This window comes from Tiliqua scincoides, chromosome 5 (genome assembly GCF_035046505.1).
Source record: "Tiliqua scincoides isolate rTilSci1 chromosome 5, rTilSci1.hap2, whole genome shotgun sequence".
Classification (NCBI taxonomy): Eukaryota; Metazoa; Chordata; class Lepidosauria; order Squamata; family Scincidae; genus Tiliqua; species Tiliqua scincoides.
The window spans coordinates 123,987,963-124,013,431 of record NC_089825.1 but is presented as its reverse complement, the minus strand read 5'-3'; the positions used below and the strand labels follow the sequence as shown (position 1 = coordinate 124,013,431).

Below are 25,469 nucleotides of genomic sequence, written 5' to 3'. Positions count from 1 at the left end.
GCTTAGCTGTTGAAAAATTTCAAGGTGTTTTCACATACTGATTGATCCTTGAGTACAACATGTGATTTATTTTAAAAGTGCGATATATTAAAACAATGATGTCATTTCCTGCTTATTGACATCATTTCCAGCCCTGCTAGCACAATGATACCTCAGAATGCCAGATGCAGGGTGGGCACTAGGACACAGGTTATGTCTTGTGTGCTTCCTGAAGCATTTGATGGGCCTCTGTCAGATACAGGAAGCTGGACTAGATGGGCTTTGGCCTCTTCCAGCGGGGCTTTTCATATGTTCTTATGATATGACTTCCTGCTTAATGACATCACTTCCGGTCGGGGGGGGTCCCCCGACAGGTTGTTGTACCTAAAAAGTGGATCCCGGTGCTAAAATGTATGGGAACCACTGCTCTGGAAGTTCAGGTAAAGACAATTATACTGTCACTGATGACTGACAGGTGGTAACTGCTGTCACATAGAACACTCTTGCCAAAGGAATGTTGCGTCACTCCCTGCAGCTCCTGCAGCTGATGTTACCCTTATTTCTAACAGTAAGAACTAGCTGCCCTTTTTAAAAAAAAAAAAATTCCACTCACTGCTGCAAAATGTTTTTGCTCCTTATAAAAACAGACCCTTTGAACAATGGATTTTATGGAAGAAATTCAGAATGCTACCTCCAAAGTGCCTCTGTGTGTGTGTCTGTGTGTCTGTGTGTCTGTGTTCCAAAACATCTTTAAAAGTTCCTCATCTGAACTTGGTTCCCAACCAACTGTTGTGTCTTGTTCATTTGTTTTAAGGCAGTGGTTCCCAACCTTCAGGAACTTTTGGGGGGGGCCCCTTCCCAAAGGGGGAGGGGAGGGGTGAAACAGAGTGGGGGAGGGAGGTGACAGGGGTGGGCATAACAGGGGTGGGAAGGGGGCAAAACTAGGCAGGGGGAGGGTTGCAACAGCAGAAAGAGTCTTTGGAGCCCAGGTCTGGCTTCCCAATGCAGAGCCCAGGTCAACCGGTCCACACAGTGTCAGCAGCTAGATACAGTAATACAGAAAACCTAAGTCTCTAAAAAATGTTAAATATAGAAAATAATTGCAGAAAATTAGATCGTCATATTTCGACTCACACTAGAATGCGTGTACCAAAACGTACCTCTGCAGCAGCTGTAGTCCCATAGCTGTGTCCTTGATACACTCCTTCATGGTAAGCGGATCCACAAGCCAAAGAGCTGCTGTAGCAGGCCTGTTTCCTCTCAGATTTGACGCTGTTCAGGAGCGTCATATGTGCTGGGCCAAGGAATACACACATGGCTTGGTGCAGGCTCACCCAATATCCTACACAGGCAGCGAGTCCAGGTGAGATAGGAAATTTATGCAAGCCCGCCTTTGGCTCCAGGGCCCAGGTACAAATCACCCCCTGCATGCAACCCCCACCCCTTCACACAAAAAATGCAATTAGAATTATTAGATGTATTATTTACAGTGAAGATTTGTGGGTCGCTGCTGGCTGCAGGCAGTTCATTCTCCACCTTCTCTGGTGGTCTGCGAGGGAGCAGGCTGGAAGTGATCCAAGGCAATCTTTTTTCCCCAGCTAAAACCTTTCCCCGGAGGAACCACGCGTGCTGCCTGCTCTGCTGGGGAGATGCAAGAGTGAGGCTCTCCTTCACGAGGTGGGGTGGCTGAGCTCCCGGGGACCAGGTCTTGTCCCTGCCCGCGTGCGCTGCTGCCATAGGTCCTGCAGGGCCTGCTTGGTGCCGGCCCCTTCTCCCATGCTCTCTCTGCAGACCGCCAGCCCCAGAACTTATGTTTCGTTGCTTAATCTGTTAATTTAAAACATCTTGAGTGATGAACAGGATGTGAAAGCACAGTAATTGGGAAGCAATTTCTCACAGTAGCCCATTCAAAAAATAAAAAGGGAGCTCCTGTCTAGGGTGCTGGAGAGAGCTGAGACCATGCAGAAGTTATACATCGCAGATATACAGAAAATGCAGGTTTGTGCAGCTGTGTGATGGGTTGTGTGATACTTTGGAGGGAGGGAATGGGAGGCACAAGGACTGTCCCCAGGCTGCTTTGAGGTGTAGGACTTAATCTGGGCATTATCCTGCTTTGGAATGAAAAGTGCTACAAAATGTACCAAGTGGCATGGAGGCCTTGCTTTGCTCTATAGCCCAAAATGAGGTCTTTATCAACCCTGCTGAGACAGCTTGTAGCAAAGAGTGACTTGGAGCGTGAGTGTGTGGTCCAGAATGGCCCGTGGCTTGTTTTGGGATGCTAAGCCATTCAGATCTCAGTTCTTTGGTTAAGCTGCATCTAAACTTCTTAATGGAATAAACAACCAGGACCCAACTTTAACTTCCTGGATTTCAGCTTGTTAATACAACCGTTGCCATTTCAGAGTCTTGCTCCATGAAAGAAGATGGCAACTCTAGCAGTGACTTGCCTGGGTAGTTAAGCCACACACGCGCACAAAGACAACAGACATTTTTTTTTTAATTTTTGCATGTGACTTTTATTATATAATATACAGCAGTGAGAGGATAAAAAGTTGGCCTAGAACTTTGGTGGCAGAAGGACAAGCTTGAGTTCCTGACCTTAACTGCCTCATAGTAAAAGCCTCAATTCCTTTTTGGTTTATAGAGGAAGATTAAAATTACCCTGATAAATCAAAACTGCAAGCTTAGGCATATTTTCTTCCCCCAAATTAAAAATAAAATTCTCTTTCCATCATATGCAATCCAAGGGTTTTTTTTTTTTCAACCACAATGTGTGGAGAGAAGAAGAAAAATGCCACTTCCTTTTTCTCAAAGTCAGCCAGTCATCTACCCAAAGATCCTACAAGGGAAATGTTCCACTACAAACTGTCACCAGGAGTCAAGACCTCCCTTAGAATTGTGGGAGCCTAGAGGTGATAGGCAGACTGCAAATTCCACTAGGCACTCACACAGCCCTTGGGTTTATTCAAAGCTCTTTCCATGAAAACACACCGTAAATGTTTAGAGAAAAAGGGTGGGCCAAAAGATTGCAGTTGCCCCTACCCTCTTGCTGCTGAACCATGTTAGTATCAAGAGTGTAAGTGTTTTAAGGCAGCCCTGGAACATAACAGTCCACCCCCACCCACCCCCCTTATGAATTATATTGGGGCAGGAATAATACAGTATCCTAAAGAACCTGGAAGTGGTTTTTCCTTCCCTTCTCCCGCCTGAATGGCTTTATGGTTTAAAAGTAGCTGTGTTGTGGGCGGGATAATACATGCTCCCTGTCCAACACTACTAGACAGAAATGTGGGAAGGGAAGGTGTGTGGAGGTGCTGCTTCCTCAAGGCTCTGCTTCCTATCTGGACGACATTGCCAGCTGGTCATGTGGATGTGGCTAAGGCACTGCCTCCTGTCAGAAGTGGTGGCACTGTGTGGACGTGGCTTGCTAAGGTGTCAAGTGACTGAGTGGATGGGACTTACTTATATGCTGCTAGTGCTGTGATGGGGAGTGGCTCCTGAGTAGGTTGGAAGGAGCAGAGAAATTCTGCTCCTCACCTTATTTGTTTTGCATATGGCTCTAACTATAGGCATGGTTTTGGCATCTGTGTAGTGGCTCATGGGGGGAACCTATAAGGCACAGGCCCCTCCCATGCATGGCAGTGGGTGTGGCTTAGCCAAAGACTGAGAACCCTGGGCCCTCCCTTGTCCCCCCATTGGACATAGGTGTGGCTTGGCCATCCATCCTGGAACCAAGGCTTCTCCTTGTCACCCAAAGAGCTTGATAAAGCAAGGGTGGCAGTAGGGCTTGTCGTTCTGCTCCTTGAAGGTGCCTTTGTTGAGCTGCTTGAGGCAGAAGGCACAGACAAAATGCTCCGGGTGGAACTTGCGTGCCATGGCTGTGATACAGCGGCCAGTGATCGGCTTCTCACAGCCCGAGCAGAGTGAGCCACGCTGTTTGTGGTAGTGGATCTCACAGAACGGACGTCCCCCGTGCTCAAAGAAACTGCCGTTCACAAAGGGTGTGTAGCATTCCTGGAATGGAGAGAACAAAACAGGAAAGGGGGGAAACATTTAGGTAAACCATATTTACACACCTTTCTTTGAAGCTGCAGTTGTTCTGTCTGTTGGCACATTTGCAGTGCCTGCACAGACTCTGATACCAGCAACAGGATTTCGAATCCTGAATAAAGATTCAAGTTTCTAGACCTCACATTTTTAAGCTTTGCTCCACATCTCCAGGCTCTTCTCTTCCCTGTGTCCTGTCTCCTCCCTTTCTTGCAGTCAGTAACTCAATCAGTAAAAGCAGAAATTATCATAATTGCAGAACGTCACTATTTAATAATTTATTGTTAGCTCTGAGTATGCACTGTGCTCTACACAAACAACGGTAGTTGTCATCACAATATCACTCTAAGACTGCAATCCTACAAACATTTTCCTGAGAGTAAATCTTACTGAACACAATAGGACTTATTTCTGAGTAGAGATGCATAGGATTGCACTGTTAATTTGCTAAGAAGAATAAAGAAATCATGAGCTTTCATCATGGAAGCAGCTGCTCTGCAGACATATTTATCCCTCAAGCTTCTAGCCCTCATGAATCTGGGAGAAAGCCAATGGTATTTCTACTTAATGCTCAGAAATGGGAAAACATCCGAATGGAGCTGCACAGCATACAAGAGCATGAGAAGAGCCCTTCTAGGTTAGACCAGAAGTCCCTCTAGTCCAGCATTCCCTTCCTTACCATGACCAGTCTAATGTACCCGAAAAGCCCACCAGCAGTGTATGAGTGATGTCTTCTGATGTCTTTTACCCCACCCCCACCTCAGCAACCTGTATTCTGTGATACATACAACTTTTTAATGTGGAAGTTCTAAATAGACACGATGGCCAAGAACCATTGGCAGACCTCCCCTCCCATGAGTCACTCATCCCCTTTCAAAGCCATTTAAACTTGTGACCATCAGCACATCCTGTGGCAGGGAATTCCCTATATTAACTATCAGCCCAATCCTATCCAATTTTCCAACACCAACGCAACCATGCCAATGGGTGTGTGCTGCATCCTGCAGTGAGAGGGTAGTCACAGAGGCCTCCTTAAGGGAAAGGAACATTTGTTCCCTTCTTTCGGAGCTGCATTGCAGCTGCACTGGTGCTGGAAAGTTGGATTTTGGGCCCTTCGTATAAAGCAGTCTTTTCTTTAATCTCTCCAATTGCCTATCAATTTCACTAAATGACTGAATTCTGCAACAGAAGAAGTCCAGAAGGCAAAAAGATCTCCCCCCACATCATGCAAGCTCTCATGCACCTCTTATCATGTCCCCTTTCATTGTCTTTCCTCCCCTCCCCGATCATGTATTTGCAGTAAATGAACAAAAATGTTAAAAAAATGAACATTTTTACAGTTGAGACTTCCACTCGGTGGGGGAAAAAAAAGGTCTAACTATATCTTGAAACGTGTCCTTCCAGAAGTTTACAAACAAGCAGAGACTCTCCATAACTTTATCCAACTGATTTTTCTCTAAGAACATGTATTAAGCATCAATAAGGCCTCCCAAACCTTTTTAAACCATTGCAACAAAAACGGCACTCTGGATGCTCTCAGGCAGTGGCTGTTTTCATTTTACTAAGCTATAAAGAAAAAGCCCCAAAGCTTTAGTCTTTCCTCACAGAGAAAAGAGCTCTGATGGCTTCATCATTTTGGTTTCACTTTTATGTTAAGACATTGTGTTGCAAGCAGATTTATTTCCATTCCTTTCCCTTCATGCTAATCTACAGTATATTTCTTTTTTCATTGCTGCCGCACAATGAATTGAATTTTTGATTGAGCTTCTCATCCCAACTACAACCTCTTTGATTACTCATTGTCAGTTGAGATCCCAGTACCTTATACAAGCAGTTGAGGATTTTTATTTTTTTTTGGCCTTGATGTGCAATATATTATGCTTAAATTGACCTTTATTTGTTTCCTGTTCAACAACTCCTCATAGTCCTCAGGTTTGAGTTTTCACCATCTGAAAAATCTGGCATGAACCACAAAGTCGGCCAGTCAGCCTCCTTTTCAGCTTCCTTGACTCTGCTGGTGAACCATGTTTGATGGTTGCATTCTTGAACATGAGGACATCTTTCCTGATCTGCAGAATATATTCTAATTAATGGATTAGAATGGATGGATAGAATTAGAATGGATTAAAGAATGGATGACGGCCGGATCCCAAAGGATCTCCTCTATGGAGAACTCGTGCAAGGAAAGCACCCTACAGGTAGACCACAGCTGCAATACATCTGCAAGAGGGATCTGAAGGCCTCAACAGGTGGGAAAGGAAACCCTGGCCTCTGAGCGGCCCGCTTGGAGGCAGGCTGTGCAGCATGGCCTTTCCCAGTTTGAAGAGACACTTGGCCAACAGTCTGAGGCAAAGAGGCAAAGAAGGAAGGCCCATAGCCAGGGAGACAGACCAGGGACAGACTGCACTTGCTCCTGGTGTGGAAGGGATTGTCACTCCCGAATCGGCCTTTTCAGCCACACTAGACGCTGTTCCAGAACCACCATTCAGAGTGCGATACCATAGTCTCTCGAGACTGAAGGTTGCCAAAAAGTAGTATTCTAATTGAGCTTTTATTTTAATAAACATCTCTTTGGAATAACCTCCAAGATGCCTGGTTTGAACTTCTTAACTTTTGCTTTCAACTTCATTTTAGCGACTTCTTCTTTTTAATACGTTGCCTTTTTTGAAACCAAATACACTTTTTCAGCAGCTTCCCACTTAAATATATTTTGAATTTAAGAGCCACAGCTCAACAACACTTGCACCAGATCCTGAGCACTACTAATGATTAAGCCTAGGATTGCCTCCTCTCTGCTCAGTTCCATGACTAATTGTTCCAAGGCACATTTACAGTATCTGCACATCCAGGTTCTTTTTCTCAACAGGACATGCACAAACCTTTGCTCAGTCAGTCAGTGTAAGGGTAGTTGAAGTTACTTCATTACTACAATGCTCTTTCCCCTTGGTTGCCTTCCTGATTTCTTTCATGCACTTACACTAAACTTTGCCATCATTATTACACCAAAGTGCACACTCACCCTGCAAACAAAGCATTCTGGATGCCACAGGGCATTGAGTGCTGAGATGTAGTTCTCCAAGATAGCCTGGTTGCACCCCTGGCAGCGGGTAGAAAAGAGCTCGTAGAAGTCTTGGCGGCAATACTGCTTCCCGTCTTTCTCGTGGAAGCCTGCAGAGGAGGCAGTAAGTAGGATCTGATAAGCAAAAAGGGGGGTGCTTGACTTGTAATGGGGTGGGATAGGTCTACTGTTAACAGTGCCACTGGCAGTATCCCTCCAGGGTTAAAGAGCAACAGTGGGAGGGGGCAATCAGGATTGAAACCAATGAGTGATGCTGATGCATTTTTACATGACATGTAATTTGGTCCTAAGCAACCACAACGAGAGGTATCCATGCAGTTTGGGATTTCAGCTGTGCCACCAAAGCACTATATAGGCTGTCTAATAAAAAAAAGTACAGGAGTCAAAGCACATAAACGGTTTACTAGACCGGCTGAGCCACAAGGCAGGCTACAAATTAGAGGGGACTACGACAACAAAACTGAAATGTTATTTTTGCAAACCTAATTTGTCTCTATTTATGAGGAAAAAGTTAGGTAAATATGTATTTGTTACATTTAAAACTCCCCCTTTCTCCAAGGAGTTTCAGGAAGCGTTGATGTGCACCCATTTTTTTTTTTTAACCTCAAAACAAGCCTGAGAAGCCAGTTAGGCTGAGAGATGCTGACCGGCCCAAGATCACATGGTCGGCTTCATGGCCACAGGGATTTGAACACAGATCTCCCTGCTCCCATTTGGACATTCTAGCTGCTACAGGATGTTGCCACTCATATATATCACATCGTAAACAATGTCACAATACTTAACATGCAAACGATCAGTGGGCACATGTAGGTGGGCCCAAAATTCTTTGCCCTAGAGACCCAAGCATGGCAAGGATCTGTCTACGGGTGTGTGCATGTGGTGTTGTCTTTCTTCCTGCCCACTGTTCCAGAGATCAGTCACTAAGCTATCGAAACTCACCTTCTTCCCCAAAGGACCGCCCACACTTGACGCAGCAGAAGTGCTCTGGGTGCCAATTCTTATCCAGTGCGGTCACCATTTTCTGAATGAGTCAGATGGTCATGGAGAAAAAAAAGCATGCACAATGTGAGGAAGTCACAACCTGCTGACAATGCACTGCACAGGATATTAGAGCATTTCCCAGTCCTGCCCTGCCCTGCACGGCAACTCTCTGCACCACAACAAAGGGACACTTTCATGGGTGTGTGTTGGGTGTTCTGTGACGTGATGCTGCATCCAGCATGGGTTTTCTTGAGCTATATGGTACACTCTGCAGCCTTGCACACTTTAACCCAACTGATCTGTGTGGCCCAGGGCAGAAGTGACATCCAGCCACTGCACACTATCTCACTGACTTCATTTTCAAATGCTGAATGCCACATTGGGCCTCACAGTATTCTCACATACTGCATGCTCTTAGATTGCACTTCCTTCACTGCACTGCATTTAAACTGAAATTTCCATTTCAGTTCAGTTTCTGGAACAGTATATTGCACTGTCCTTGACTATATTGTCTAAGTGCCACTGCTACACTGTGCCACACTGAAAGTCAGCACCACAGAACTGAACACCACTTTATTGCTATGCCCTATGGCATCACATTGCTATTTACAGCACTGACAGAATCAGGCAGTGCGCTGCCTGAGTGTTTTTTCAATAGGCAGGAGGGCCAAAGATGGTGGGGCTAAAGACAGAGCAAGATTCAAAGGCTTGCTTTTGATATTTTCAAGATTAAATTGCAATGAAAGCAGTGTGGTTTTTTTAATGCACATTTGGCCAGAAAACTTTCTAAGGACCAGAGATATAGGTGCTCCTGAGGAATCATACATGGTCTGAAACACTGAAAGACCACAGCATCTCTTCCTTTCCTCCACATACACCCTCCAGAGAGCACCCCCCCAGTGCAGTATACCCCATGGCATGGGGGTGGAGAGTCAAATGAGGCAACAAATTTCACAAATTCCATTCAAAACTCTTTCAGATGTTCAACTAAACTCAAGCCTTCATGGTGAAGTTGGGTGTGACTGGAAGACGGTTGGGCTCAGGCAACTCACATCCAGGATTGGTTCGTTGCAAAGGCCACAGCGAGGAGAGAAGAGCTGGAAATAATCCCTCTCACAGTAAGGGACCCCGTCCTTCTCAAAGAAATTGCTGCCCCCCATTTCCTTCTGGCAGTGGGTGCAGACAAAATGCTCAGGGTGCCAGGTACTCCCAAGTGCTGTTACCACCTGTGCAAAGAGAAAAAGGACCAAAGTCATCAGGGAAGGGAGAAATACATTTGACAGCAGGTAGCAGCAGAGAACAGTCAAAGCACCCCCTCTCTTCCTGGGTTTCCCTTTTCGAGGCCTGAAGTCTCTTCTTCCCCCTTATCCCAAAGACTTAGGGTGGTTTAGAATCCACTGCTATTTCATTTTTACCTCAGAAAAACTGTGTGAGGTGTATCACAAGGCCCAAGGCCAACAAATGAGCAAGGATGTGCACCTGGCCTTTCCTGGCCCCATCCAGCCCCACATGACACTCCACTGGCTCTGATGCCTTCCTGTCCTCCACTGGAAGGGCAGAGCATGATTGCAATAGTAGGGAGAGAGGGTGGGAAGAATGGAAGGGATGCCAGCTTCCACGGCAGGTGGAGCCAGCCAGCGCCCAGTGTCATTTCTCTTGACCTGGCAGAAACTTGTAAGAGGAGTCGCTCCCCACTCATCTGTTCAGAAAAAAAAATTGGAAGCTTGACTGGTGTCCTTTTGATTATGCTCCATACATACCTTCCTGACCACCTAATTTGTATTTACTGCCACGTGAGCACCTTTATTATTCATGAGTGACAAATGCCCTTTTAGACTCTGTCCCCTGTCCCTGGGACCTACTGTCTGTTCTTCTGCACACTCTGCAGACAAAAGGCCCAAGTCACTAGTTCGTATTTGTGAACAGGTGCCTACAAAACTGGCAGCACCGACTTCCACTTCCCCTTGGATCTCAGTGTCCCTGGATTGTCACGGTGCTTGTCCCTCTCACCTGCTGCCAGTCTGCTGCCATACCCTGTGGGCTCCTCCTGCCTGTGCATAAGAGAGACCAGCAGAAACAATGGAGCTCAGGGACTTCAAGACTTTGAGACAGCGTGTCATGTAGGGAGGCAATTGATACAGGGCAACATGTTTGCATAAACATCGTCAGATATGATCTACAGTTTTGCTTCCCTTTTTTCCAGGTGGTAACAGTCTTGCAGACTAGACCTGGCCATATTCCAGGTAGCTCTCTAGCTGGGCTGTTCCTCCTTCATTCAAAGCCTTCTTCTGTCTCGACCTACCTCCGTTCCCAGTTTCAGTTATCCCCATTCACTCACCACCACATACCCTCCGCATACAAGCCCACCTTCCACCAGGCAGTGCTCACCTGGCCCGCAATGGGCTTCTGACAGGAAGCGCACAGCCCCTTGGCAGTGGTGGAGATCCCTTGGCGGCTGAGATCCGACTCCAGCATGACAAGCATGCTATCCAGATTCCCACTGGGCTGGCCTGGTGATGTCTGGGGGGGTGCGGTAGGGGGGCTGGGGCAGACAGACGAGACCACTGGCAGCTGCGCCGAGGACACTCGAGCAGGGGCTGGTGGAGGTGAGACAGCAGCAGTGGCTCCTGGGAGCTAGAATGTCAGGGAACCGTATTAGCACAACTATCACATTACTGGTATCTCTAGCCCCATCCTTGTCTGTTTCTGGAATAGAACAGTCAACCAGTGTCATCAATAGCAGCAGAATAGAGAGTAGGGTAGTTGGGAACCAGTTTGGGCTGCTACTTGACTTTTGGGGTACATTTCCTAAGAAGGCAGTAGAGCAAATTACTAGCAGCAGGAACCCCACTTGCAAGGGGCAAACTATCTTCCTCCTCTTGTTTGCAGGCATAATCAGTCCTTTCTGCACCTAGTGGAACGGCCATAGGAGAATTTACAGTGCACTTTTTAGAAAGCAGAATTAATAATCTCTAGAGCAGCAGTCTTCAACCTTTTTTGTGCCATGACCCCAATAAATAAATACATAATAAAAGTATGAGACTGGGACCCGTCATTGATCCCAACCCCTCCCAGAACCCCATCCACCCACTCCTGCCCCCGTCACTACCCACTACGCCTTCCCAGCAGTGTTCACTGTGATCAAATATTCTTATTAGGGAGAGCAGAAAATGTTACAATGAAGCCTGGCCCTTGTGAAAGTAATTTTAGCACAATTGCTAAGAACCTGAACAGGACTGGGACACAATCTCTTGGTACCTGAAGGGGTACACCAGATGCCTTCCCATTTACCTGATGGTGCTCTAGTCCAGTGGTCTTCAACCTTTTTCATTCCCATAGGTTGCTGCAACCCCACAACTGAGGCTTCATTACCACACTGGGGTCACAACACCAAGGTTGAAGAACACTGCTCCAGAGCAGTGTTTCTCAATCAGTGGTACTTGTACCACTTGTGCTACTTGTGGTGGCATCTGGTGGTACTTGCAGGACCCCCAGACCCTCTCCACCTGACAGTGAGACCAGCAGTACAACATGACAAGCAGCAGCAAGAGGCTTGGCTCATTGGGCGGAGCTCCAGCATATGCTTTTTGTGCACTTGAAAAAGCCCTCCTTCTTGCCCTGAGCCTTTTATAGGTGTTTGCTGCATTGCATTTGGCCTCTCAATCTGGACATAACTAGTGATGACATCATCGCCAGTTACCTCTTGTGGTACTTCCAATAGGTGAATCATGTGAAGTGGTACAGCGGAGATCAAACGTTGAGAAATGCTGCTCTAGAGGAAGTGGTGAAATTTGCTAAAAGCTCCCAAGTTGTCTGTGAATCTTCTTGACTGTCTAACTGGAATAAGGAATTCCCAGCAACATTTTTCAGAGAAGCTTAGCACAACTCAAGCTGAAAGCTGCTATTGCCATCCGGGACCATTTCAAAATAACCAAGTAGATGTTTGATTTCAAATAATTGGCTCCTATTATTTACTCTATTTATGAACATCACTTCTAGCTTCCCTTTCCTGGGCTTGAGGTGGCTCGACTCGTGGTAGAACAAAGAGCAAAGGAACTGGAAATCTTGTTCAAATACAAACACAGCTTCTGTTGGTCCACCAGGTCACAAGGCCTTATGTAGCCAAGAGGACTAGAAACTTGCTTCTTCAAGGGTTTACACAATGCTGATTTCTGCATCCAGTTTTCTGCACTTGTAGGTTGCAACTGCCCTATCACATATAGGCAAGAAAGGAACGCTCTCCCCTCTGCTGTCCCTCATCCTCAGTGCTACTTGAGCCCACCCCACACACATACTCACATTGCTCTGGACCCGAAAATCTGACAGCGAAGCCATGAGCTTGTCCAGCTCCAGGGTGGCAGATGTGGCAGAAGGCTTTGCAGGTGGAGTGGCTGCTGATCTGGAAGAAGATCACATCATCAAGAGGAGGGAATGTGGCTCTCCCAATTTCACTTTAACTTAAAAATATTTATAAGCACACACAGAAGCTACTGCAGTCCAGGTTAAGGAGACAAGGCTTATGAGTTCAGAACCTGCCTCAGTTGCCAGCAACAGACAGTTCTTGTTTCTTAAGAGTGAAAACACCACCAAGTGCAGCTGCTTCTCTCATTGCAACATTATGATGGAGAAAGCCTGAGCCTGAGCCACGTGAGCCTCTCTGCAGAAGCGCGCACAGCCTCTGGGACACCAAGTGCTTTGGGAACAAAGTGCCAGGTAAGACACCGCGAGTTTAGCATCTGTGCGAGTTCAGCAGCAGGGCGAGGAAGCCAGGGCCCCAGATACTGCCCTCTCTCTTTCCTTGAGAAGAGGGCTGCTAACCAGTGTCGGGATTTTAAGTACCCCTAAACAAAAACAAACAAAATAAAAAAGCTATGCAATCAGATAGCCAGCTGCAGGTTGGGGGCTATCCATGTATGACAATATGCCTCTGGGGCATAAGTCATGGGTGTGTCCTCGGTGCAAGGAGCTCCAGGGACTCAGGAAACGCGTCCACTCCCATGAAGCCTTGGTGGCCAACCTAGAGAAGCAGAGGAAGGAAGAGAAGGACCATGGGGAGACTTCCGGGGACAATCAGGCTTTGTCCCAACTTCAGGTGTGCAGCTCCTGAGCTGCCCGAGTGGGAAGTCTCGGGGCTGGAGGATGTCATCCTGGAGAGGAGGGAAACAATTCCCTAGGGGGGACCCCTTCTCCAGGAGATGGGCCCGTATCCGAATGCGCACAGGATACTCCTCGGCAGGAGGGGGTCGGGGGCTTCTTGTGGTGGGGGATTCGATCATTAGAAACATAGAGAAAGGGGTTTGCGATGGATGTGATACAAAATTATGCATGGGAAGGATAAAGTGGATAGAGAGACGCTCTTTACACTCTCACATAACACCAGGGGACATCCAATAAAATTGAGTGTTGGGAGAGTTAGGACAGACAAAAGAAAATATTTCTTTACTCAGCGTGTGGTTGGTCTGTGGAACTCCTTGCCACAGGATGTTGTGACAGGATCTGACCTGGATGCCTTTAAGAGCGGATTGGACAAGTTTCTGGAGGAAAAATCCATTATCGGTTACAAGCCTTGATGTGTATGTGCAACCTCCTGATTTTAGAAATGGGCTATGTCAGATGCAAGGGAGGGCACCAGGATGCAGGTCTTTTGTTATCAGGTGTGCTCCCTGGGGCATTTGGTGGGGCGGCTGTGAGATACAGGAAGCTGGACTAGATGGGCCTATGGCCTAATACAGTGGGGCTGTTCCTATGTTCTAAAGTTGCTCTCCGAGGGCCTGGTTAGCAATCCGAAAGCCCACCTCTACCCCAAACAGGTAGCTTTACTCATTCTCAGCCTCCATTACCTAATCCGGGGCTTTTCAAACTGGGGCGTCGCGACGCCCTAGCCTGTGGGCCCCGGTCCCTGCCCCCTTAAGGGGCGGGGGCAGCCTGGAGGCAGGGAGGAGGCAGCGGCGCGATCCCCATGGAAAGCACTGCTCAGGGGGGCTGCAGGGGCTTGGGTACACGTACCCAAGCCCCTGCAGCCTCCCAGGGGTGCGGGGAGCCCGGCACGACCTGCAGCAGGGCTCCCCGCAGCAGTGAAAGTAGATGCGGAGCAATCGCACTCCGCTTCCACTTTAGCCCCTGATGCCTCCCCCCTCCCACCCACACAAGAACGTAGTGGCTCTCAAACTCTCCCAGAGAGTTTGAGAACCACTGACCTAATCTATAAGATGGGAATACTAATGACTTATCATAAGAACATAAACAGCCCCGCTGGATCAGGCCATAGGCCTATCTAGTCCAGCTTCCTGTATCTCACAGCGGCTCACCAAATGCCCCAGGGAGCACACAGGGTTGTGATCAAACAAAATTGACTTTGGTGCACAGAAGGCATTATTTACATTACATTGTCATATCGTCTTAGAAATTGACATGAGTGCATGAGAACTTAGGAACTGGGGCAAAAGAAAGATGACAGAAGGATTCCTGTGATCCAGCATGCAAATTACTGGCATGAAAATAAGTACTGATACAAAGAGCTCACCTGCCCACCCACCCCCAATTCAGCTACCTCTGGGGCAAGTCCCTTTGCTGGTTATTAACCTTCTTAACTACCGCTTACCGAGTTAGAGAACCACCATCTGAAGAATCTTCAGGCCTGTCTTTGCCCTTCTCCCCAGCCGGGTTTTTGCTGGATGGGAACTGAGACATTATTTCATCTAAGGGGAGAGAAAGAAAGGAACGAAAGAAAAGTATTTACTCCTTTTGCTAACCACTAGCAGTTTCAGACTCTTGCCGTCAGACGGCAGGGCTGCAAGACCCTTTTTGCCCAGTGCAAGAGCTCAGCTGTGGAATATATGAACCAAAATTAAAATATGTGCTCCTGAACATGCGCAGAGCGCCTCTCACTCACCATTGTGTAAACAGAAGCAGGTCCAGGAAAACGGGAAAGAACCTCCAGATTTAGGATTCCCAGGGCTCAGCCCAGGTTTGCTGCCAGGTTTTAAGTGTAGAGGCAACATCTCCAGGCTGAGACCTGACCACCCCATGCAAGGGGGCAGTACAACCTGGAAGGCCGCCAAATGTTGTCTCAAGTCCACCGCACTCTATGCTCCAAAAAGAAAACCCCATTGGTGGCAAGTTGGAGGGAGGCAGCAGTGGCAGGGTGAAAACCACCCCCAAATTGCTGCCCCCTTGGCCCCTTGCACTTTGCCACAGATGCACTCCACATCAGGTGGCTGCATGGATGGGCTGGCAGTGCCCAGGCAAGCCAGAGGGTGAGACTTCCAGGAAAGATAGAGTCAAAAACCATCTAATTCTGGAAACTGAGCTGGAGGAAACAATAAAGGTGGTGACCACATGCTCCACTGCAGGCAGCAGAAAGCCACACAACCCTCCTACTGCCCTTGGAGTTGCTTCAAACAAATGACACAAGATGTCACCTAAAGAATCTTGGATGGTTTTCTATAAACTGGGCAGCTGTCCAAAGGCAACTGGCAGGGGGCAGCAGAGATGCAAAACCCACAAAGGGAATGCAGCTGGCATAGATACCAAAGACAGAGCAGCATCCTCAGGACTTAGTCCCAGCAAACCAAGGCCCACCCTTAGAACCTGCTCCCATGCCAGGACCTTGAATGTGTGATCACATCAATGACAGCCAAAAAAGCCACGACCTGTGACTACACACAGTCATTGCCTGCTCCCAAACGCCTAAGACTGAAAAGTAATATGCAGAAGTTTGAGAAAGCTGCTCCCAGGGAGGTTTAAGAATACAAGACAGCCTTGCAAGATCCAACCAAAAGCCCAGGAATCAAGCTATCCTTGGCAGTGGCCATCCAGGTAGTCCTGGGAAACTCGAGCAGGACAAGACTGTGAGGGCCACCACTTGCCTGTCCCCATCATCTGATACTCAAAGGTATACTTCTCTGTATGTGGAAACGCTCGTCTTAAGTGCAGTGTCTAACAGCTACTAACAGTTCAACAGTCCATGAATGTGTCTAATTCTTGATTTTAAAATGACTGAAGCTAGCAGCTGTCTCTGTGTCTTGCGGTAAGGAATTCTATGTGCAGGCAGAAATCCATTCATATGCAAGAAGAAATCATCGCTTTTGTTTATCAGGTTTGAGCCTTGGCACCTCTCCCCAAGCACCGTCCCCATCCACTGTCCCATCCCTGTACCTGTGATGTTGAACTGGGTGGCATTAAGTTCCTGCAGGAGGCGGTCCAGTTCGCAAAGCCCAGCTCCCAGCACCCCACTGGAGGAGGAGAAGGGTGGCGGGGCTCCTTCCTTGGGTTTGGGTGAACGAGGCTTGCAGACGGTGCTGACACAGACAGATGAGAGACAGGGAGAGAGGAGTACATTCAAGTGATGTAAGGCAACAGCTTCAAGCATAGAGCAGTTGTGGGGGAACGTCTGGTGCTCACACCACACCCCAAGGAGATGGCTGCGGCATTCATCCACTCCAGGGAAGATGGGAAAGGAGCCGAAAGGGGAGGCAGAAGGGTGGCAGCTATTTATAGGATGCCTCCGCTTAATGGAAGCTCTGGAAGGAGGCCAGTGAAGCTGGGCACAGCTCCTAAGGAGGACAAACTCCTCACAAGCATTTTTCTTCCCCCCCCCCATCCCTGCTCATTTACATCTTTCTGGTACCTGTGCCACCAAATGAGGCCAGGTTAAGAGACTTCCTGGAGGCTGGTCTCTCTGAGATGCCAAGTTCTACTTGGGAAGTCTTCCTTCTTTGCATAAGGATAGAGAACTCTGGCACCTGCTGCGTCTTCCATCAAAACATTACATTGGTGGAAGAAACAGCACCCACTCAAGTTCTCCCCCAATGCAAATATGAAAGGAAACCCTTAAGGAATTGGAGCATCCCAGTGCCTTCCTGTCTGTGGAGCACCGCAGCTGGATTAGGAGGGTTCCCTCTTTCGCCTTAAAGAGACACCTTCTTCCTCTCACAGCTGTTCCCCCACTCAAGCCTCCTGCCCCTCTCAATACATTCGCCTTCCCCCTACTCAACTGGTTTCACTCTCTATTCACTCTCTGTTCTATATTCCTCTGGCAGTTAGATCTGTTAGTTCCCTCAAATTCGGGGCCCTGGTTAAAGCAATGGAAGGAATGGTAACCCACATGCACCCGAAGACATTCAGTCACTCCAAACACTCATGATTTACCTGTAGAGGTGTTCTTTGTCGGTTCCACCTTGTAGGGTGGCTCCATGGAGTGGGTCTACAGGCATCGCTGTGGTCCCAGCCTGAGGGGGAGAAAAGTGAGATGGAGGTAGGAGACAGATAAAGCAGATACAGCATCTCACCCTGCTGGATAGACAGACAGACCAATGTTTGCGAGACCTCCTGGGTTGAATGATATCCACACATGGAGCCAAGACACAGCCTGGAGATGGCAGCCATTGTGAGCTCTCACCCCACTTTCACCCACCCATTGAAGTGCCTACCTGCTGTTGAGGGTTGTAAGGTGGAGGAGGCGGCTTGGGGTCCGGCGTCCTGTCTTGGTTCAGTCCGTTAGGGTGGGCTCCTCCGGAGTCTGTGAGCAGAACCGGCCGTTTGGCAATATGGGAGGTGGTTGTCTCCAGATCAGCCAGGAGGGCATCTGTTGGGGAAGAAATGAGATGGACTGAGAAAGGAAGAAATGGTGGGAGAGGCAGGCGGGGAGGGGGCTTGAAAGACACGGGGACAGAGGTCAGAAGGGCTCTGAGGGTCTGAACAGGAGAGAGGAGAAAGGGAGGAAAATAGGCACAACCAACCTACTTTCAGCTTTCACTACAAGGACAGCCAAGAATCCCTACTCCCAGTAATACCGTTGTCCCCAATGGAAGAAAAGCCATGCCTCCAACTCTGCTCCAGGAGACCAGAGGAGTCCTGGCTCCCTGCTTACAAGAGACTGTCCACACAGTGAGTCAAATCATGAAACTAACACCATTTCACATGATAGATGTTTTCTCACAAGTCTCTTTTGCACAATCATGGTGCAGGGCCATAACCAGTCATTTCCATACTCAGGTCTGGTCCCCTGTTCTACATCTCTCGCCACTCAAAAGAGGCATCTGAAGACTGATCTTTGGGGGAGTGATTGCAATATCTGGGGAGCGTCATGTAGCTTGAATTTTTCTCCTCCTCCATTATCATTCTCTAGCAGCACAGTGTGATTTACTACGTTAGGGTGCAGGCACACAGCCAATGAGAAGCTGCAAGACTGCTCCCCTGCTGGACCTGCTGTCCTTCTAAACCTCTAAGCAAACTGATATTTGACTTTTCATCTGCCACTCTGCAAACTGATCTCATTATTCCACACTGAAAAGAAAGCACTGTTTAGTCTGACATCATTTGATAAACTGTCACTCTGTCCCGTGGCCTTCCATTTTGTGTCTCAGGAGAAGTGCCCTTATTGCCCATCCGTCATTCTCTCCTCGACAGAGGAAGAGCATGCAGCTACTGAAGAATTTTCCTCAAAAGCAAAACATTTCAAAAAGTAACAACATGGATATAGCCTGCGCAAAAGGTGCCAACAATATTCTCGCCACCGCAAGATGGCCATAGCAATCAACGAATGTGCTTTCTTGGGGTAGTATTGCGATTTCCTAGGTACAAAGGACTGGACTGTATCCAATCGTGACTTCTGCATGTAACCCATTATGATCTGAACACACCAAAAATGCAAAATCTCTGCAAACTTCAGTGAAGATTTCGCATCACAAACCTGAGACAAAACCCAGGCACCAATCAGATTTCTTGCCAGCCTTTCCTCTGCAGAGTTTAAAGAAATAGATGCAGGTAACCTCCTGGCCAGGCAGACATTGACCAGATCCAGACCAGCTGCCTGAAGTAACCCCTTCAGCCCGTAACATGGATGGGTCAGCCCTGACCCTTAACCTGCAGCAACATGAAGCAGATTCCAGAAGAATATTCCTGACCCCAGCCTTCTGCTTAATGACACACAGTCATTAAAAATAATGAATTAGCAGAGAGAGGGGGAGCGTCTTTTTGACTACCTCCAGTGCAAAAATGTCAAAGACTTACACGGTGTCAAAATCCTGAGTCAGTCTTATCACCAAAGTCACTCTTATCTCAGAGAACTCAAGCATCCCAGCTCGACTCAGCGCCCCTCGCCATTGTCAGCGCCTGCTAGAGAGTCTTTACACTCATGCATTCCACTGCCTCCGAGCTAATATGGACTTTAGAGGATTATTCTGCATTTAACACTAATAAGCAGGTAAGGGGACAGGTGAGGGCCGGCAGAGGGTACGTACCAAATATGACAATACGGGGACCAAGCGAGAAAGAGGGGGCGTCAGCAGAGCTACCTGTAGAAAGGAGACAGAACAGGGCATTGCACAGAGGGAAGAAGAACAGATGGACAAGAGCTAATCTAGTGGGCAGGCAGCCTCTTCATGTTATATGTGCTCTTTGGAGTCAGCATGCACTTCTGCTTTCCAAGGCCCAGCTATATTGAAGGTGGTGCAGGGGAAGGGATTCTGCACATGCTCAGAGGTTATCTTATTACATCACATGCTCAAGGCCCTAGCATTTGAAACAAATTCTTGGGCTAAGCCCAGGAAATTTGGCTTCAGAGTCAACTTTCCTGCACAGCCCATACAAGTTCACTAGCCTTGGCCGCCCCTCGGTCTTTGCCCGCGGAGTCTCACATTTTCCATTTCAGCTGCAGGCAAATGTGTGCTGCAAACAATCACCCTTTTGTACAAGCCCCTTTTTTTCTCCACCCTGAGCACGTTCCAAAGAGGCCTTTTTGAGTTCTCTAAATGCATCTGCAACAACCAACCCGTTGATCTTTCTGGCCTCAACCAGCTTCTCCCAAGATGCCAGGATAGAGTCCATAAAAACAAACCCTTAACATTGTTCCCAAAGCCCCCCTGCAGCCCCAAAGTAGTAAAGCGATTTGCCTCACACTCCTGTGAGATCCTAAAAATAGAATGTTACTTCTAAGTTACAAGTCCACAAGCCTCTACCGGCATGTCCCCATTCACACAATATTTCTTTACTCAATGTGCAACCTGCTTCAGGGACACTCGAGGCTCCTTGCCCATCACATCTGAGGATACAATAATACTTAACGCTTGCATGTAATGCTTTTATGAGTTGATAAGTGCTCTTTATCATAGCAAGCCTTACAACAACCCTATAAGATAGGTCACTATTCTTATCAAGTGTTGCATGTTGGGTGCTAAATCTGAGCAACTGTGGCTTCCAAAAACCCTGCAACATAATCCTGCATTTATTACTCCCATTTTGCAGATGGAGGCAGAATAAGGAGAGGCACAGAGGCTTGCCTAAGGCCATCTGGTAAGCTCATGTTTGAGGTGATATCGGAACTCAGTCTTCATTCCCCCATCGTCACCACTAACACCACATTAAAATTAATTTAAAACTTCCAAAATGACCTCCTGCCAAGAGTTACTGCTCTTTTAGCCTAGGACTGGATATTGGAAGGGTTGGGATATTGGAAGGGTTACTGCTCTTTTAGCCTAGGATTGGATATTGGATATTTTTGCCAGTTACCAACCCCTAGCGTTGGTAATTTAGCCCCTTCTTGAGAGAGTCCACCACAGTAAAGCCAAAGGCCTTCTAAGCAAGAGCTGTTACCAAAGGCCTTCTAAGGATCCCACTCCACTGGATTACAATTCTTGCAACAAATAAAAGTGGAATTATTTGCCCAATAGTAACACAGTCAATTGGAGACAACATGAAGTAATGCATATCAAAGAGACACATGCATTCACCCACCCAGCCATGCGCAGCGTGCATGAATGCCTCCAAAATAACCATGGCAGCCTCTTGCCATCCCATCTGCCCTATCTGTCCAGGCCATCTTATTCAGCTTGTAAACTCTAGGGCAGAGGCTGTGCTGCTTCTGGGTTCGTGCCGGCTCATGCATGCACTGTTCACCTGCAGAATAAATGTTAGTAGCAACAGGACTTGTGACAGCTACATACTTTGTTCTGGAAAGAGACACCCAGCAGTCCCAAAGCAGCCTCCGTGCTGACGAGCCAACTTGTCTTGTCTTTAAAATGTTCCTATTTCCTATTCCTTTTCATGTACAGACGCAGCACACATTTCCCACTCCAGCACCAGCTCTTCAGGCAAGCAATGGATTCCTGATCTTTCCAAGCTGGCATTCAGTGCATTCTTCAGTTTTGACCAAACAGTTCTAATTATAATGGACCCCTCCCAAGCCACACCCGAGAGGTCACTAAAATCAAAATGAGGAGAAAAGCCCTCTAGTGGATTGATCAGCCCTGCCCTTACTTTACCCAACCCTGAAGTAAGCCTCAACTCCAAAGGAGTTACTAATGCTTTTTCAGTGGCTGATCTTTTGTAATGAATCCCCCTCTCCTAATATCCCAGCTCCACAAATACAGCTCCAAATACACGTGTATTTGGAGGAGGGCACACAGATCTTATCCTAGCCCAGGAGAGCCAGGATAGTGTAGCAGTTCTGGAGTTGGACCTGGAAGATTCCGTTTCAAATCCCTGCTCAGTCATGAAACTTCTAGGTGACCTCTCTCTCAGCCTAACCTACCTCACAGAGTTGTTGTGAAGACAACAGAAGGGAACTATGTCACCATCTTGAGCTCCTTGGAGGAAGGGCAGAATAAAAATGTGGAAAATAAATAACCTGACAAGAATTTCTGTTCATCAGTTCTGCTACCAGGCAGATCTCCTATGGACAACTCTCCCCATCCCAATGGTCACCTTGTCTCCTCCCCTCCTTGCCTTGACATGCAGCCACCTTGCATCCACCACCAGCCAAGCGAATCCTGATCCCAACCCTCTCCAGCAGATCTCCCCAGTACGACTGCTCACACAGTTCCTGAGGTCATTTCAGGCGGAAAAAAGGAGGAGGGTGTTAGAAAGACAGGGGTCTGAGGAAAATAGAAAGAATACAGTATTTACCAGTTGTTAACAGCTGTCTGCTGGGATGAGCGAGCAGAGGAGAGAGGGAAATGGAGAAAAATGAAAAAGGAGTTTTCTCTCTCCTGCCCCCCCTTTCTGGCTGATGTCACAGGGTAGAAATGTGTCTAAGGCTGGGAAGGAAACCACAGAGGGAGAGAGCCAGGAATGTAACATACAAGAAGGGAGGATAAGAGACATGGGGGGGGGGGAGCCAACACACAGGCAAAGCTTCCCTCCATGCACTGCCACTTCACCCCAACATAAGATCAATCACTGAATCAAAAGGGACACACACAAGATTTCAGCCTTGTGCTAGACATTAATTCAAATGCAACACACTAATGTTGGTGCAGGACACTGAAAAAATCCAAATCTCTCTTTCACACACACACACACACACACACCCCTCACCCCTCATTGGACACAACCCATGCTAATATGGTCTTGCATCTCCCAATTGCTTCAATCAGTTATCAGTGATGACCTAACACATTCTTATCCTGCCCTTCCTTTCAGAAGCTTAGGGCAGAATAAAACAGTTTACCTTCCACGGCCCCTCACCCTGCTTTTAGCCACACAACAATCCTGTGGAGTAGAATCGGGCTGAGACACAATGACAGGCCCATGGCCACCCAGCGAGCCCTTCTGAGGCTAGCTGTCCCAGGTGATCTTCCCTGCAGCTTGTGTCGCACCTGGGCAAAAATCTACTCACCCGCCCCTCTGCTGCAGTGTGGCATTCCAAACCACACCTCTGCCCCACTCTAGGGAGATGCCAAGATTAGCGAATAACCCCTCCAGCCACAAGCATGTATTGAAAGAATGGGAGGGCAGCCTGTGTGCAAGGAGGCGGGATGGGACAGTGTCCATCCATTCACAGAACATGCTTTAACGTTCTCTTCCAAGTGGAAACCCAGAAGTGTAAAAGCTCAAAATCCAACCAAGTGATCGTCTTGAGCCCTACAGAGGCATCCTGGGAATCTGGGGCGAGATCTGTCTCGGCCAGGGTTGGCCTGGCCAGATCATCCTGCTGGGGAGGAACCAGCAACCACCAAGCCTGATGAATGAATGCCTAAACTGACCCTCAGCCAGCTGGACTCCTGGATTCTCTGGGAGGTGGGTTCCTGGCCTGGCTCAGCAGACTGCTTCCTTCCACACCTAGCCAGTGTTGCGGGGAGTCTGGAGCCTCATGGGGTGGGGTGCAGCCAGCAGGAAGTTCTGGGGCCAGACCTCTTCAGGCTCTGGGATGCAGGAGAGGGAGGGATGTGGAGGATCCTGGGATGTCTTCCAGGAACTCTTCGTTGGCATGTCCAGGTGCAGGGAGGAACCCCGGCCTAGCAGAGGGAGATGCAGGAGGGCGCCCAGCAAAGCACCCTTGTTCTCCCCTGGCGCAGAGCCTCTCTCCAGCTATTCCGCAAAGCCACAGGAATACGCTGAGAAATACATTCCTTCTCCGGATGGGATGGGAAGGGCGGAGGAAAGGCACCCTCTTCTTCCAACCCCCTCCCCACCCTGCCAGCCACAAGCAGGGAGAGGGAGAGAGACAGGGAGGGGCACAAAGGAAAGAAAAGCTGCATTGGGCAGCAGGGAAGGATGGAGACCCCAGGGAGGGAGGAGGACCAAATGGCTGGACCCACAAAGGAGTGAAGAAGATGGCAACAAGACATAAGAACATAAGAACAGCCCCACTGGATCAGGCCATAGGCCCATCTAGTCCAGCTTCCTGTATCTCACAGCGGCCCACCAAATGCCCCAGGGAGCATGCCAGATAACAAGAGACCTCATCCTGGTGCCCTCCCTTGCATCTGGCATTCTGACATAACCCATTTCTAAAATCAGGAGGTTGCGCATACACATCATGGCTTGTACCCCGTAATGGATTTTTCCTCCAGAAACTTGTCCAATCCCCTTTTAAAGGCGTCTAGGCTAGATGCCTTTAAAAGACCCAGCTCACACATTCCTCTTTCCAGGTCTAAGCTTAGGAGATACTCAGGATGCAACCCTATCCACACTTTCCTGAGAGTAAGCCCCACTGAACACAACAGGACTGACCTCTGAGTAGACATGCCTAAGCTTGTGCCCCCAGTCGATACTGAACATGGAAAGCTGAAAGAGGGGGACGTGCACTCTCACGTGCATGTAAACACGTGTCTCACGCATACACACGCGCACGGCACATCAGGGCTCCCCGTGGAGCGACATCTCCGTGGCCAGCCTGGGTGAGGTGTGAAAGGGCAGGCAGGCGCCGGGACGGGAGTGCGCGCACATGGTGCCCAAGGCCAGTCCCCGTGGAGCGGGGTGGGAGTGCGGAGGGAGGCAGGCAGGGCAGCCGGACTGGCGACGGCGGAGGGCAGGGGCTGGCGGGGGCGCCCGGGAGGAGCGCCTGGAGGGCGGGGGGGGGAGCCGGGACCACCGCTCCTTACCCAGATCGTCCATCCCGGGCAGGCGGGCGCGGGCTGGTCCCCAACTCCGGGGCTGGCGGGCGGGCGGGCGGGCGGGCTGGCTGCTGGGCTGCCCCCGCCCCAGTGACGCGCCTTCCCGGAGCGCGGCGCAGCCCCAGCCCCGCTCTGCTGCCTCTGCCGCCGCCGCCGCGGGTGACCATTTATGGCAAAGGGGATCCGAGGCGCGGCGCGGGCAGGAAGGATGGAGGGAGGCGGCGGGCAGGGATGCCCCTCGTCCAGCAGCATGGAAGCCTCCCCGCAGGCACCAACCCCGGGGAAATCTCCCCCCCCTCCTCTCCAGCGAGGGGCTGGCAGAAGTGGCCTGGCGTGGACGGAGGGGGCCTGCGAAAGGGACGGGGGTCTAGTGGGGGGTGGAGGGGCCAGGGGTCCCAGGTAGTGCTGGAGGGCAGGGCAGGGCAGGCGGGACCGGGGATGCTGCTGAAAGGGACCGCTCCTTTCCCGGGTCGTCTTGGGCGCAAACTGGATCTCCAGTAGCCTCCCAGCTTGCCTGCTCAGCAGTGAACCCATTCACTTCAAAGAGACTTGCTCTCGGCGCAGAGCACTGCAGCCTCAGGCGCCTTAAGCTTTATCTAGGGAGGCTTTCAGGCTGCAGACCGATGGGGGAATAAACAGCACTGAACACAACATGCATTGGAATGCACTGGTTGGGTCTAGACAGAGCCCACCAGTGTGGCTAGAATATCAAACACTTGTAAAAGCAGGAGACGCTTCCATGCGGGCTGCAATCTCCTGAATAAAGTTTGTGAGCACTGAACAATATTGAATTCTCCCCCCCCCCAGTACTTCAGGGGCCTGTATCTGTCCCACTCCACACACACTTGCTGCACAGGTAGCCCGTCCCTTATGTTGCCATCCTATCTGTCCTGATGAGGCCCAACATCTCTTGGTGGCAGAACCACGTGAGGTCTTTGGACAACGCCGTGTTTAGACTGACATGCAGCTGGGATGTGGAAATAGTGGAAGGGGGAAGAATTTAATCTCCAGCCAAAAAAAGATTTGATGCAGCGGATGTTTAC

General features: G+C 49.0%; 1 protein-coding gene across 3 annotated transcripts; it reads right to left on the bottom strand.

Moving 5' to 3' along the window:
• Positions 1 to 2,463: 2,463 nt before the first annotated feature.
• Positions 2,464 to 24,510, bottom strand: TGFB1I1 (transforming growth factor beta 1 induced transcript 1). 3 transcript variants are annotated; one of them, XM_066628968.1, is made up of 12 exons: positions 24,415 to 24,508; positions 19,333 to 19,386; positions 17,521 to 17,675; positions 17,240 to 17,319; positions 16,247 to 16,389; positions 14,691 to 14,787; positions 12,389 to 12,488; positions 10,478 to 10,723; positions 9,142 to 9,315; positions 8,048 to 8,129; positions 7,046 to 7,194; positions 2,464 to 3,993 (listed from the first exon to the last, which is right to left on the bottom strand). In XM_066628968.1, the coding sequence occupies exons 1-12, from the start codon at positions 24,425 to 24,427 to the stop codon at positions 3,727 to 3,729; spliced, it is 1,560 nt and encodes a 519-aa protein (XP_066485065.1). In that variant the 5' UTR covers positions 24,428 to 24,508; the 3' UTR covers positions 2,464 to 3,726. The 3 variants fall into 3 exon arrangements, with proteins under 3 accessions (XP_066485065.1, XP_066485064.1, XP_066485066.1); XM_066628967.1 differs by lacking the exon at positions 24,415 to 24,508 and adding an exon at positions 20,825 to 20,980; XM_066628969.1 differs by lacking the exon at positions 19,333 to 19,386 and having other exon boundaries at positions 24,415 to 24,510.
• Positions 24,511 to 25,469: the final 959 nt, after the last annotated feature.

What these genes read in the sequence shown, in the direction of transcription:
- TGFB1I1 (XM_066628967.1), bottom strand. Translation starts at nt 20,975, where the DNA reads ATGCATGAGCCGGCACGAACCCAGAAGCAGCACAGCCTCTGCCCTAGA. An exon ending in GCGGTCCTTTGGGGAAGAAG is followed by an intron (nt 7,195 to 8,047) that starts GTGAGTTTCGAT and finishes CCTCCTCTGCAG; the next exon opens with GCTTCCACGAGAAAGACGGG. An exon ending in CAGAATGCTTTGTTTGCAGG is followed by an intron (nt 3,994 to 7,045) that starts GTGAGTGTGCAC and finishes TCTCCATTCCAG; the next exon opens with GAATGCTACACACCCTTTGT.